The sequence below is a fragment of the Onychomys torridus genome, chromosome 14 (genome assembly GCF_903995425.1).
Source record: "Onychomys torridus chromosome 14, mOncTor1.1, whole genome shotgun sequence".
In the NCBI taxonomy this organism is placed as follows: domain Eukaryota; kingdom Metazoa; phylum Chordata; class Mammalia; order Rodentia; family Cricetidae; genus Onychomys; species Onychomys torridus.
The window spans coordinates 45187160-45201526 of record NC_050456.1 but is presented as its reverse complement, the minus strand read 5'-3'; the positions used below and the strand labels follow the sequence as shown (position 1 = coordinate 45201526).

Genomic DNA, 14367 nt, shown 5'->3' with positions numbered 1-14367 from the left:
TATCAGCCTTCTTCCTGCCTTCTGGTCCCTGCAGCTCTGGGTGGAAGAGAGGCTGCCTCTGGCTCAGTCAGCTGACTTTGGCACTAATCTGCAAACCGTGCAGCTGTTCATGAAGAAGAACCAGGTGAGTCTCACCTCACCAGCGCATCTGCCCCTGCTTGTTCCCAGGGGGTCCAGCCTCGCTCTGATGTGCAGAAGGCTGGTGACAGCAGATTATTGCTCCTGATGGCAGCTTTCAGTCCCCGAACTTCATCTCAAGTAGCAATGCAGAAAGGGCTTTAGTGGCTGCAGAGAGGATTCTGGGAGAGTCACGGAGGATGCAAGCATCATGTTATTTTGGAGATTTGGGACCACCAGATTCTACCAGGCTCAAATGAGTGCCTGGCTTGAGAGAGTATGGGGAGGAGGTCCATGTGCTGGCATGGTCCTGTTTGTGGTAGCCTCCCACGAGGATGCCACCAGCACCAAAGCACTGCCTAGCCCTCTTCTGGGGCTAAGCTTGGCATATGCAGTGTCCTCAGAGTATATAGACCCTGTTCTTCTGGACATATGGCCATCCCCGTGAGGCTCAATCCCATTAGACAGCCACTGGATTTGGACTCTGAGTCCCAGAAGCAAGCATCTACTGATCCACTCTCTTAGAACTCCCAGATGAATTACATGTAGGCAGACACCATACACTTCCCCTGTCGGGGCAGTAGAGGGAGCCTAAATCCTAAAACAGCCAGCTGTGCGGAATTGCTTCATGCCTGGCCTGGGGTTGGCCACAGGCCTTTCTCTAGAAATCGAGATTAGGGTGTAAGATACGATACACACTCCAGCAGGGTAGGTCCTGGTGCGTACTGTTACTCATGTATGTTTTAAGTGCTGGAAGTTGGTGGTCTGCTCACACCCTGTCCTTGCTCCTGGCTTTAAATGGTTTTAAAGGGTCAGCAGGAATTGTCAAGAAGGAGGAAACAGGTATAAGGAACCCAAGAGTATACGCATAAGCCACAGCTAGCTGGGCCTCTAGGATCCGGAAAGGGGATCAAGTATCAGGGTGTCCTGAAGAAAACGGTAACCCAGTCACCAGAGAGGGAGGAAAGGGACTCAGGACAAGAAATAATCCTACACAGTTCAGATCTGAGCCATTGAAATAGAGAAAAATAAAAGCTAAAGCTTTCCCTGAGGGGTAGGCATCAGCTCCCCGCTTTTCTTTTACCCAGAACAACAACAAAACACGCTCACAGGAGATGGCAGTCAGCCATTTTGAAGTTGTTTTCCTCCCCCCAGCACAGACACCTAAAATAAAGCTCTAAGGATGCAGATAGGGAGTGGTCCAGCGCACGGTTTAGCCTGAGGATGTAGCTTAGATGGCAAACCTTGCCGAGCATGCGTAAAGCCGTGGGCCAGATCCACATACACTCACTGGGCATGTGGTGAATCCTGTAACCCAAGTTTCTGGGCATGGTAATGGCAGAAGGATCATGAGTTCAAGGCCAACCCGGAGCTATACAAGACCCTATCTCAAAAAGTATGGTGCTACAGTTGGGGGAGGGTGGACTGGAGGAAGAGATGGCCCGGCAGTTAAGAGAACTTACTGCCCTTCTGAAGAACCTGAGTTCAGTTCCCAGGACCCCCATCAGATAGCGCACAACTATCTGTATCTCCCATTCAAGGGAATCCAGTACCTTCTTCTGGCCTCTACGGGTACCTGCGTACATGTGGCATACACTCAGACACATAAGTAAAAAGTAAATTAATAAATAAAAATCTTTTTAAAAACTTTTTTTAAAAGACACAAAGACTTTGGAACCTGCTAGGTCTGTGTTTCAGTCTCAGGCCTGACTTCACCGCCCTGCACCAGTTTCCGGGGACTTGTCTCAGAAGGCCACCTGCTCACAAGTGTAGGGGGGCACATGCGGAGTGCTTAGCATCCCACCACAGTGGTGTTAAGGCTATCACTTGCTCTGCTCTGGCAGGAGGGGAGGGGAAGAGTCTCCCGCTGTATGTAGCCCTGCCTCCTCTCCCGGTGGGAAGGGTTCTGTGTCTGAGTCTTTCCTCTGGCCACAGACCCTGCAGAATGAGATCCTAGGCCACACACCACGGGTAGAAGATGTGCTCCAACGAGGGCAGCAGCTGGTGAAGGCGGCAGAGATTGACTGCCAAGACATCGAGGAGCGCCTGGGGCATCTGCAGGGCTCTTGGGACACGCTGCGGGAGGCAGCAGCTGGCAGGCTGCAGCGCCTTCGGGACGCCCATGAGGCACAGCAGTACTACCTGGATGCGGGCGAGGCCGAAGCCTGGATCAGCGAGCAGGAGCTCTATGTGTTCTCTGACGAGCCCCCTAAGGTATGCTGGAGCAGAGGCTACTAGCCTGAGTGCTGAGCAGGTAGACAGAGCTGGGGTGGGCAAGCACTTGGGGAGCCCCGAAGTCCTGGTGTATGAGAAGAAAAGACCAGGTATGGGCATGCAGGAAATCTACAAATCCTCCTGCTATCCTGAGATACCTCCTTAGGGCATTCCAACTCATTAAGAACATCCCTATAGGTTTCTCACTTAGCACCAGTAGGGTGTTCCACTCAAGGGCTCTTCATATTATATTGTGGCCATGCTACAAGGTGGGGTGATAGAGGATATAAGGGAGGGGCGTCTCTCAAGACTGTAATAACCCAATTATTTCTCCCAGAAAAGCCACTGTCATTTTTAGGGACTCAGATGACTAGGTTACCTCCTCCTCTGAGCCATCTTCCCAGGACCTAGGATGTTTTCACGGGGACAGACTGATGGAGTTGGGCTCAAAAGGAGGGGCAGACACATTAGACTCTAAGGAGTTGAGAGAGGAGCTGGGAACAGCCCTCCTAGGAGTCAGAGGAACAGGCAGGGAAGGTGTGTGGCTTTCCTCCTCAACCTGGCTCCCCAGAGCTCAGCCAGAGCTTTCCAAAGGAAGGCGTATGGTGGGGTAGGGCTCTGGTGCTGACTGACCACCGCCGCCTCGCAGGATGAAGAAGGCGCCATCGTGATGCTCAAGCGGCACCTGCGGCAGCAGCGCGCCGTGGAGGAGTACGGTCGGAATATCAAGCAGCTGGCGGGCCGCGCCCAGAGCCTGCTGTCTGCTGGCCACCCCGAGGGGTACGTGCGCCTCCTGGGCTGGTAGGGCCGGTTGTGGGGATCAGGATCCCTTCGGGTCCAGGAGGAAGAAGTGGGGTTGGTTTCCATGGGACTAGAGGTCTCCGAACTACTGGCTGTCCATTTTATTCTTGGGTTATGCGAAGGAGTCAGACAAGGTAGGCCACAGAGACTGCGCATATGAAGGTCAGAATCGCAGGGCGTTGGTGGCGCACGCCGTTAATCCCAGCACTCGGGAGGCAGAGGCAGGCGGATCTTGTGAGTTCGAGGTCAGCCTGGTCTACAGCATGAGAAAAGCTCCTGGAAAGGCTCCAAAACTACATAGAGAATCCCTGCCTCTCAAATGAATGAATGAATGAATGAATGAATGGAGAGAGAGAGAGAGAGAGAGAGAGAGAGAGAGAGAGAGAGAGAGAAAAGTAAGGTCGGAGTCAGAGTGCCCCGGTGAACTGAGAACTCGGCTCTTTGGAAGAGTTAGCCTGTCCTGAGAGACCCTGAACACCAAGACTGCTGCTGCTGCTTTTTTTTTTTTTTTTTAATGGTTCTAAAAAAGTACTTCAGGACCTCACAGCAAATCCTTAGGTAGGAGTCAGGTAGCTACTGAGCAGACTTCACAGGCTGCTTCAGCCATGGACCTCTCCTCAGCTACCATTAGGCCATGCCCCCTCCCCACTGTGTTTCCTCGGCAGCCGCCCTGCATATCTCCCAGGAAGCCCCAAGAGCTGAGTCTCTGGTTCTGTCTTCTTCTGGAGAGCTAATTGGGGTCACTCCTGCTGAAGCTCCATCCAGGCTCTACCCCATCAGCTTCTTGGGGAGGGTAGTGAAAAGGTTCATCCTTTGTACTTGAACCTGTGACCTCCCCGGAAAGAGAGGCACTGGGAGAGGTACCGTTGCCAGGACAGAATTCCAACACAATCCTGCTGTCCCCTGAGTGGGGGCGGGCATTCCTTTTCTCCCCAATTCTTTTCCTGGAAAAGCCATTGTAATTTCTGGGGCCTGGAGAACCAGCTACTCCGGGTTCCTCTGTTTTGTTTTGTTGTGCTGAGGATGGAGCCTGTGTGACCTCACAACCTGCTAGGCAAGAAGTCTACCCCCAAGCCCTGCTCTGGCTCTTGCTCACTTTCCTTGGGGCATTTCTTGGTTTGAATCCCAGGGAGCAGATTATCAGACTTCAGGGGCAAGTGGATAAGCAGTATGCGGGGCTGAAGGACATGGCCGAAGAGCGGAGGCGAAAGCTGGAGAACATGTACCACCTCTTCCAGCTGAAGAGAGAGGCGGACGACTTGGAGCAGTGGATTACAGAAAAGGAGATGGTGGCCTCATCCCAAGAGATGGGGCAAGACTTTGACCACGTGACAGTGAGTACCCGCGCCTCTTAGTCCCTTTGCCCTCCTCTAACTCAGTAGACACAGGCAGCCGTCACCCCAGACCCACATGACTCACCCCCCTGCCAGTGGCAAGACATCGCACAGAGGCGCAGCCACACCCGTGGAGAGAGGAACCAAAGGACCGTTGATGCTGGAGAGAGTAGGACGGCCAGCTCCAGGTGGCCAGAGTGGCCCCCTGGCAAAGTGACCCCATGCCCCTGCACTCCCAGCTAACCACATTCTATCTACCCCCATGTCCAGATGCTCCGTGACAAGTTCCGAGACTTTGCCCGGGAGACGGGGGCGATTGGGCAGGAGCGGGTGGACAACGTGAACGCTATCATCGAGCGGCTCATCGATGCAGGCCACAGCGAGGCAGCCACCATTGCCGAGTGGAAGGACGGGCTGAATGACATGTGGGCCGATCTGCTGGAGCTCATTGATACCCGCATGCAGCTGCTGGCTGCCTCCTACGACCTGAACCGCTACTTCTACACCGGCACAGAGATCCTAGGCCTCATAGATGAGAAGCATAGAGAGCTGCCGGAGGATGTGGGGCTGGACGCCAGCACGGCTGAATCCTTCCACCGGGTCCACACTGCCTTTGAGCGGGAGCTCCACCTCCTGGGTGTGCAGGTACGTTCCACCCACTTCTTACCGGTGGGCATCTCCAGCACTTACTCCTGGTGTCAGGACCCCACTTGGCTCCTAGGAGGGGAGACCTGTAGAATGGGCAACCAGCAGCGCAGGACAGAGCCCAGCAGCTCTCAGAAATCTGTTAGCTTCAGGAGTAGTTCTTCAAGTACAGTCTCCTGGCTTGTGCACTATTTACTAGCTAGCACAACAGTGCCTTTTCAGTCCTAGGTATTGTTTTAAGTGATGTGCGTAGTTGCTGGATCTTCACAGCCATCTCTGAGTAGGCACTCACATTGTGTTTGCAGACCAGGACAGTGCAGCAGAGAGGGTCACTATTGCCTGTGTAGATACAAAGTGGAGCCGGAACCTAGGCACTAGTGCCCTGGCTCGAGACCCCTCAGGCTTAGTTAGCTGTCAGACAGGTCTGGCTTTCATGGGGTTCTAGAGTCCCTAAGATCTGCCTGAATCCCCTCTCTGATCACATAGGCATACCGTGAGGGACCTGTGTAGACTCTAGGTTCTCTAAGCTTGATGTGATAGATAGGATCAAGTGAGGGACTCCAGCTGCCAGCTCCCCAGGCTTCCCGTGGAGTAGGAAGAGTTGAGCCAGCTCTGCAGGGTTCAGGGAGGGAGCACTGAGGTAGATTGGACCCCTGGTTCACCTTAGGGACTTGTCCTCCAGGTGCGGCCTGGTATGTAACTGTTGTGTCTGGGGTGTCAGAGCTACTGAGACAGGTATGGCTCCATTGAGGTTTCAGGAGAGAGGCTTCACTGTCCCTAGGTGTACCCCAGTCAAAGGATTTGGGCAGACCTAGCCTTGCAGAGGCAGCCTGTAGGGGGAATAAGAACCAGGGACCTGGGTGAGCAGTTCTAGCCCCCTTGATCAGTGGGAGGAACCTGGAGCCGCCCACTTCGCATCCCTGTGTGTTGGTTCCCCCATCACAGAAGCAGGGATAGAATGGTTCCTCTTTGATGGATGGCTGTGAAGAGAGTTAATTAAATGTCCAGGACTGTGCTTGGTCAGTACTTTCTCTCACTGTTGCACTCCTGAGGAGGCCCAAAGGAGTTGAGACAGACCCTCCCACTCTCAGCTCCAGGGCCAGAGCCCAGCACATGCCCTGTAGGGGTAGGCAGAGGTGCTAGAGCAGGGGACCCTATCCTGTAGCATCCTGCTTTCCAGTAGCACCCTGCAGAGGACTCTGAAGGAGACAGTTGTTTAGCAGGAATCTTAAAAGGTCTTATTAATAAAAACAAACCCAGAGCCAGATGTTGGGGTGAACGCTGAAAGATCAGAGAAACAGAACAGGCCACAGCTACCCTCACCTCGCCAACTTCTCAGCTGGTCCTATTTCCTCAGACTAGAAGCCTCTGAGTCCTTATCCGAATGGATCTCAGCTGAACTGCTGCTAAAAGCCTACAAGCTTAACAGGACCTAAAAAGCCTCTAGTTCCTGGTTCTCACACCTTAAAAACCTTTCTGCTTCCTGCCATCACTTCCTGGGATTAAAGGCGTGTGTCACCATGCCTGGCTGTTACCAGTGTGGCTTTGAACTCACAGAGATCCAGAAGGATCTCTGCCTTTGGAATGCTAGGATTAAAGGCGTGTGTGCCACCATTTTCTAGCCTCTGTATCTAGTGGCTGTTCTGTTCTCTGACCCCAGATAAGTTTATTAGGGTGCACAATATATTGGGGAACACAGTATCGCCACACAGTTACCCTTCCAGTCGTACACTGAGATCCGATGTTGCCTGACCACAGGTGCAGCAGTTCCAGGATGTGGCCACCCGACTGCAGACAGCGTATGCAGGGGAGAAGGCAGATGACATCCAGAGCAAGGAGCAGGAGGTGTCCGCGGCCTGGCAGGCACTGCTTGATGCATGTGCTGGGCGCCGAGCTCAGCTGGTGGACACGGCAGACAAGTTCCGCTTCTTCAGCATGGTTCGTGACCTTCTCTCCTGGATGGAGAGCATCATCCGGCAGATCGAGACCCAGGAGAGACCCAGGTGAGAGGTGTCCTCAGGGACGCTCTAGTTCAATGGTTCTCAACCCTCCTAATGCTGTGACCCCAGAATACAGTTCCTTGTGTCGTGGTGACCCCCAACCATAAAATTATGTCTGTGCTACTTCGTAACTGTAATTTGCTACTGTTATGAAACATAATGTAAATATCCGTGTTTTCCGGTGGTCTTAGGCGACCCCTGTGAAAGGGGCATTCGACTCCCAAGGGGTTGTGACCCACAGGTTGAGAACCACTGCTCTAGGACATCCCAGGAGAGTCAAGGCTCCTCCCCTGAAGGATGGCCCCTGACTGCCCAAGGCATGGGAATTCCTGAGGGGTTCCAGAGACCTGATCTGGGTTCACCGTGGTTTATCTTTTACTGGGAGAACTGACTTTTTCAAAATAAGAGGAGAAAGCTATCAGTCATATAGACTCTCCCAGGGGACCATGACCATGGTTATCAGTGAAAGTACATGACTTGTATATCCAGAACTGGACAGGCTCAAGACTGTTCTTCTCCAGCACTGGGATGTCAAGGTCACTCGCCTAAAACTCAGTATAAGTTCACTGTCCATAAGAGGCAGGGTCAGACCCATGGGCAGTTGAAATCTAGTGGGGCTGGACCTCTACCTCAGCAAGTATCGGTGACCTATCTCTGTCCTTCTGCCTCTCCCTCAGTTACTTTAATTTGCCCGCCATCCTTGACCTATTTAAAGTTTATCCTCCTGTAGTATTCATATATTCCCAATTATGCCATCATTGCCCACAATCTAAGTTAGTATTTATTTCATCATTACCACAAAACAAAACAAAAAACATTCCCACGCGCGGCAACTCACTATGCTCCCTCTCTGGCCCCTGGGGCAGCTGCCTTTCTACTTTCTGTCTCTTTGGATTGACCTATTCTCTATGTTTTGTATCAATGGTATCACATAGTAATTGATTCCTGTGACTGGCTTCTTTCCCATAGCCTGTTTCAAAGGTTCCGCCAGGTCACATGATTCAGTACTTCATTCCTTTTTATCGTCAAATAATATTCCCAGGCTTCACTGGGGCCCCTCTTCCCCTTGCTTTGGCCTCTGAAGACACTAAAATGTTAGTCTTGCTGCTGGCACTGGGACAGAAGAGGAATTCCAGGCTAGCCAGAGAAAAGAAAGGATCGGGACAGACTCCTTGAGGCAGGTCTGAGTGGCCCGATTCTGTCTCTCAAACTGCATCTCTGCCCTGGTCCCGCCTGTCCCCAGGGACGTCTCCTCTGTGGAACTGCTCCTGAAGTATCACCAGGGCATCAAGGCCGAGATCAACACCAGGGCCAAGAACTTTAGCACCTGCCTAGAACTCGGGGAATCCCTGCTCCAGCGGCAGCACCAGGCCTCAGAAGAGGTGGGTCCCTCCATGTCCCTGTCCCCATGCTTGCTGGCCAAGCAGCTTCAGGGAGTGGGAAGAGAGGATGCTTCCAAGGAACTGAGGTGCCTACAGACCAGAAATCAGAGCCTTACAAGCCTGTCCTCTGCCTTAAGGAGATGGGCACTCAGTAAAGGAGAGCAAGCCCATACCTACCCAGTACCCACATGTGCATGCACTTGGGAGTTGTTGACCTTACTTCACAGGTGAGACGCCTACAGGTGCCTCAGAAGGATGAAGTGATTTTCCCAAGGCTATATACCCGGGCAAGTAGCCACGGCAACTCTTGAATCCAGACTGTGTGACCAAGCTTGCTCTTCGAAGCTGTCTGGGACTGCCTCAGACGGTAAGGGAGCATTGCCAGAGCCTGGACTCTTCCCCTTTCCTCTCCACAGATCCGGGAGAAACTGCAGCAAGTGGTGTCCAGGAGGCAGGAGATGAATGACAAGTGGGAGGCCCGCTCAGACAGGCTCCACATGTGTGAGTATGGCTCAGGGCTGGGGAACCTGAGGTCAGGGGCCAGCGACCCCTACTGGAGGTAGCAGGTACCACACCATGCCTGGGGCAGTACTCAGGGACCTGAGGGGAGGCAGGCAGAAGGCCTGTGCAGACACATGTTCCACCTCTTAGCCCTGCCTTCCTCCTTCCCATGCACTCCAGCCCTGCCTGTGCCCAGCTTGGCTCCCTGACTGAGATGTGGCTTGGGAGGGTCAGGGAGCACTAGTTTCTCCTGGGATTTAGCGCCTTCTAGTTGTTTGTTGTATGGAGATGAGGTGCTCTGTCCTCTAGCAGCTAGAGGCTGAGGAGAGAGGGAAGAAAATCTCCCAGGTAAGGTATCCATGCTTGCTTGTCTGTCACTGTGTGAGATAGACAAGAGCAAGAATTGGAGGCAGGGGATTGCTCCCTAAAGCAAGACAATGTGAGCCACTGTGGAGCTGGTCCCAATGGCTGCTTTACAAATATGGCTGTGGGCCGGGTGGTGGTGGCGCACGCCTTTAATCCCAGCACTCAGGCAGCAGAGCCAGGCCAATCTCTGTGAGTTTGAGGCCAGCCTGGTCTACAGAGCAAGTTCCAGGACAAAGTCCAAAACTACACAGAGAAACCCTGTCTCGAAAACTTTAAATATATATATATGGCTGTGGCTGTGCATGGTGGCATGCGCCTTTCATCTTAGCACTTGGGAAGTGGAGGCTGGAGGACTGAGTGTCTGAAGCTAGCCTAGGCTGAACACCGAGACCCATTTCAAAAGCTAAGGGCTAGGGATGACAGTCAATGATAAAGTATTTACTTAACATGCACAGAGGAGGCCTGGGTTTGGTTCCCAGCACCACAAAAAATAAAAATAAAATATACATATATAAAATTTGACATTTATGTAAGGAAAATTATATACATGTAAAATATTATGTATCTGTGTAACAATTGGTAGAGTCGGGGTGAGATATACATGTAAAATTGTATGTAGCTATGAACCATTGGTGGAGACAGGGTAGGTCTTTCATGTGGGGATGGAATGATTTACACAGAAACACACCACTGAGCAAAGTACCCATGTAGTTGAGGGATCCCTGAGTGCTAACTGGCCCTTGGGGCCTTGCGGGTGGGCTTGTGGCTTGTTCTCCTGACAGTGCTGGAGGTGTGCCAGTTCTCGAGGGACGCCTCTGTGGCCGAGGCATGGCTGATTGCCCAGGAACCCTACCTGGCCAGCCGGGACTTTGGACACACAGTGGACAGCGTGGAAAAACTCATCAAGAGGCATGAGGCTTTTGAGAAATCCACAGCGAGCTGGGCGGAGCGCTTTGCTGCCCTGGAGAAGCCCACCACGGTGAGCTGAGGTCATCTGGGGGCCGGGAGGGCTGCATGCAGCTCTTGGGATGGGCTATTACAAGGTACTAACTCTCAGCCAGCTGTCATATACTTGTCAGGGTAAGAGGGTGAACAGGTACAAGAAAGTACTGATGCGTAAACACCAAAGACAAAGGATGTGACTTGGGGTGCAAACATTAGGGAATGTTGGGGTTCAGGGCCAAACTTAGATCATCTGAGACTGTAGCTCCCCTATGTGGCTGCTCTGACCGCTTTACCTTTTCCTCCCCCAGCTTGAGCTTAAGGAACGCCAGACTCCAGAGAGACCCACAGAGGAACCTGGGTGAGTGTCAGCACTGTATGCCTGTGTACAAGAAGCCAAGCATGCTGTAAAGGGGGTGACTGGGGAGGAGGAGAAGGAAGCTACTGATCAGCAGCTGTCATGTGAACAAAAAACTTTTGGCTTCTCCTGGGTACCGTGTCAACACAACATGGAATGTACGGAGCTTGAGAGTTGTGTTACCCCAGGCACAGAAGCCTGAAGCCCCATACAGAAAGGAAGCCAACCTCTCCCTTAGGAATCCCTGGACACTGCCCTTAGTCTGTCTTGCATGGAATTCATCCATTTCTGAAGAATTTATCTTCACTTTTCCCATGAAGCCATGGGGCATGTCCTTGCTGAGCACCTCCGGGAAGGAGAGCCAAGGATTATGCACTGTACATGCTCTGAACTCCCACTGGGTGGAGAGCCAGAGAAAACCAGGCCTTGGAAGAAGGCACTTGTCACTAAAGAGGGGTTGTGTCTTCCTTAGGCCTCAAGAGGAGGAAGGCGAGACAGCTGGCGAGGCTCCCCAGGTCCACCAAGCTGCCACTGAGAGAACATCCCCGGTCAGTTTCATGTCCCGCCTGTCTAGTTCCTGGGAGTCTCTGCTGCCTGATCCTGGTCACAACTAATAGGCTCAGCCAGGGCAGAGGAAGGCGAGGACAGGGTGATCTGCTTGGTCCCCACCCTCACCCTGCCCCTCTAAGGAGCCTCCTTTAGATCAGTCTACTTTTATACTTAGATTTTATTTCTTAAATAAGTACTCTCCTTCCAACCCAGAAGCCAGCCCACCAACATGATTCCACAAGTTTAGTTTTATCTAGTCTAATAAATTTTATGGGATCAATACATCACCATCAGCACAGGAGAAACACGTCATAAAGAGGTGATTCTTTTGGGTACATGGTCTCCCCATTTTCCTTCAAACGCCATCCTTAGCACAATGCCTCCTTCATGTACATGCTGGCACATATATGTACACAGGCACATGAACCAACAGACAGGCACTTCATGCAGCTAAGTGTAGATATCCACCCTTTCAGCAGATTTCCTTTCTCCACAGAGCCCATCCCCCACCCCCCCCAAGGCTATGGGTCATAGAGTCCAACTATGGAGAAAGATGGCCCTAAGGCAAGATCTAGACTAGAGTCCTGCAAGTGTGGAGGAGAACCCCAGAGCTTTGAGCATTGCAGGAAAGCCCCTAATTTATAAAATAGAACATTGAGCCAGAGCCTTATCTGAGTGATTTTAAAGAAAAATGGCTTCCAGAGGCCCGGGACCTACAGCCTTAGGCTGTTACCCAGCACAGTTTCTTTTGGACCCTGAGAGCCCATCTGTTCAGGGAAGCCTGGGCAGCTCTGACTCAGGTTGGGGGAAATGCTGTGGGGAGTAGCTGGCTGGGAAGAATGCAAGAATCCATGTGTGATTGCACCAGTGCATGGATCCCTGTGGCTTGTGGCTTTAGGGAATCAGAGGAGCAGCAGATACTCCATGTCCCCTCTTTCCCAGAGGCCAGGTGAACCTGAGTGACCTGAGTAGGGATTTAGAAAGATTAGCATCCTCGGTGGGAACTTCTGCTACATGGGCTACCCCTAGAAAGATGCATATACTTCCCTGTACAAAATCCCTGTTCAAACACACACACACACACACACACACACACACACACACACACACACACACACACACATACACACACACACACACACACACACACACACACACACACACACACACACACACACCTCAGTTCCTTTGGCTTTGGTCTCCTTTTCTGAGATGTACCAGCCCATCATGCTCAGCAGAGGGCACTGTTGGGCTCTGCTGGAAGACCTATCTCTGAAGATCCTGCTCTGTTCCCATCACCCTGTCTGTAGTAGACTGTCTTCCAGCTCCCTTTTCCCATCACCAACTCCCCTGACCCCATCCCCACCCTCACCCTACTCCCACCAGAGGGAGAGAGAACTCAGGGGCTGATATGGACTGTGGACAAGGGCTGGAGCCATCCCTGCCTCCACCTGCGCTTCTGCCCTGCATCCCTGTGTGTCTGCATGCCGTGGTGTCCCCGGTGTGCGGGCTTCATGACCACCTGAGCATCTCGACACCATTGTCTGTCATGTACGTGTACGTCTGTGCAAGTGTAACTACGTGTGTACCTGAGCCACCTCCATCCAATACTTGAGTATCACTGGGTTGGGAGGAATAAAATTTGATTAAATCTGAGTGTTTCTCTGGGGGAGGAGTAAGCCCCTATGGGAGACCCTTGCTGAGGAACCAGCCACTCACCCAATGGGAAAAGCAGCCCATGTCTGTACCAGAAAGCAGCCAGATTGCTAATCAAATGAGCACCAGGCCCAGGGCCTCCTGGAGACAGACTTCCTCTGCAGCTTCCTTCCAAGCCTTTAAGATGCACGGGGAAGACCTAACTCCAAATCATCTTTGATATGAGAAAAAGGATGGAGCCCGTACAGGCAGAGAAAGCCCAACCCAGTTTCAGAGAGCGCCTCCCATGCTCACTGCAGCCCCATTTTCCTGCCCTTAACAGAACCTCTGGCCCATCACAGGAAGGTTCAGCTGTCTGCTGCGCCTTCTCTTGAATAGGCCTGGGGTGCCATGGCTCTCCTGCTGGTCCTATCTGTGCAGTCTGGTGTCGGGTCCTGTAGTATAGACACATGCTACATTGCTTCGTGTAAAAGCCCTTACTAACGCATGCCGCTTCCTGCTGGAGTTACGCACGGGAGTGGGCCAAGCACCCTTGCCCTGTCTGGATAGTGCATCCCACAGGGCAGCACCCTGTGGGCCCCAATCCAGTCTTTCCCTTCCTGTGTGTGTACAATGCAATGACTGAGCTGCCAAACCATGACTGTGCGATGCCACCGCTGTCCCTCACCTCTGCATGTTAGAGCGTATTCCAGTTTAAAAAAAAAAAAAAAAAAAAAGGTTCCTCCCGCAGGTAAGTGTGAAGTCAGGGTATCACAAGAAGCAAGCAAGGCTTGAAGTCAGAATGTCTGGGGTCTGGTCTTTGGTTCTGTTGGAACATTCTGTGTGGGTTTGGAGCCCTCCCCGCCCCCTCTCCTTCCCCCTCCAAGTCTCTTGCCTTATAAAGGTCCCTTTGTAGGGTTGCAGAACATCTACATTCCCATGTGTCAGCGATGTAGCCTTTCAAGGGAGAGGCTGGGGGAGATGGCTTTCCTGTTCCTGCCATCTGCTCCTAGCTCTGGGGCCCCACCAGATATTCTGAGGCCAGGGTGGGGAGGAAGAGGTCACAGGCTAGGACACGTGCCCTTGTCCCTGTTTGAGGAAAGGGTTGAGGGGAGCTGGTAGCTTCCTGGTGCGTCTACCCAGAGTGCAATGCATGAGAACATTGTGGCAAGAGGCAGACACCCTCCCCTCTGCCTTATGTACCTTCCCTTCTCCTCGGAAAGGCCAGGGGACCTACCTGAGTGTGCTCCATCGTCTAGGCAATGCTACCCCAGACTCCCCAGTGTAGCGTTTGTGGGAAGATGGTTTCTCTCAGGAGGGAGGAAAGTGGGCTGTCGTGGTGTTAAAGAGGTTGTGAGTTTCCCCGGGTTCAAGACCTCCACACTGCTGTTGCACTGTTCCTGCAGGACTACTGTGATGGCATGAATGAGACCCCTCAAGGACATGGATATTCTCGGAGGGGGGGGGGGGGGTTGTACCAGACACAGTCTCCTCTGTCTGGAACTGACTACCCTTCCTGCCTC

General features: G+C 52.5%; 1 protein-coding gene across 1 annotated transcript in view; it reads left to right on the top strand.

Annotated features, from left to right (window-relative positions):
- Sptb (spectrin beta, erythrocytic) overlaps window positions 1–14367 on the top strand; it is a 125706-nt gene that overhangs the window by 97408 nt on the left and 13931 nt on the right. The window contains exons 22-32 of the mRNA XM_036206600.1: window positions 35–124; window positions 2053–2331; window positions 2981–3111; window positions 4262–4466; window positions 4737–5111; window positions 6870–7114; window positions 8355–8493; window positions 8910–8994; window positions 10143–10339; window positions 10614–10663; window positions 11133–11208. Coding sequence (XP_036062493.1) covers window positions 35–124; window positions 2053–2331; window positions 2981–3111; window positions 4262–4466; window positions 4737–5111; window positions 6870–7114; window positions 8355–8493; window positions 8910–8994; window positions 10143–10339; window positions 10614–10663; window positions 11133–11208 — 1872 coding nt within the window. The remainder of the gene's footprint in view (window positions 1–34; window positions 125–2052; window positions 2332–2980; window positions 3112–4261; window positions 4467–4736; window positions 5112–6869; window positions 7115–8354; window positions 8494–8909; window positions 8995–10142; window positions 10340–10613; window positions 10664–11132; window positions 11209–14367) is intronic.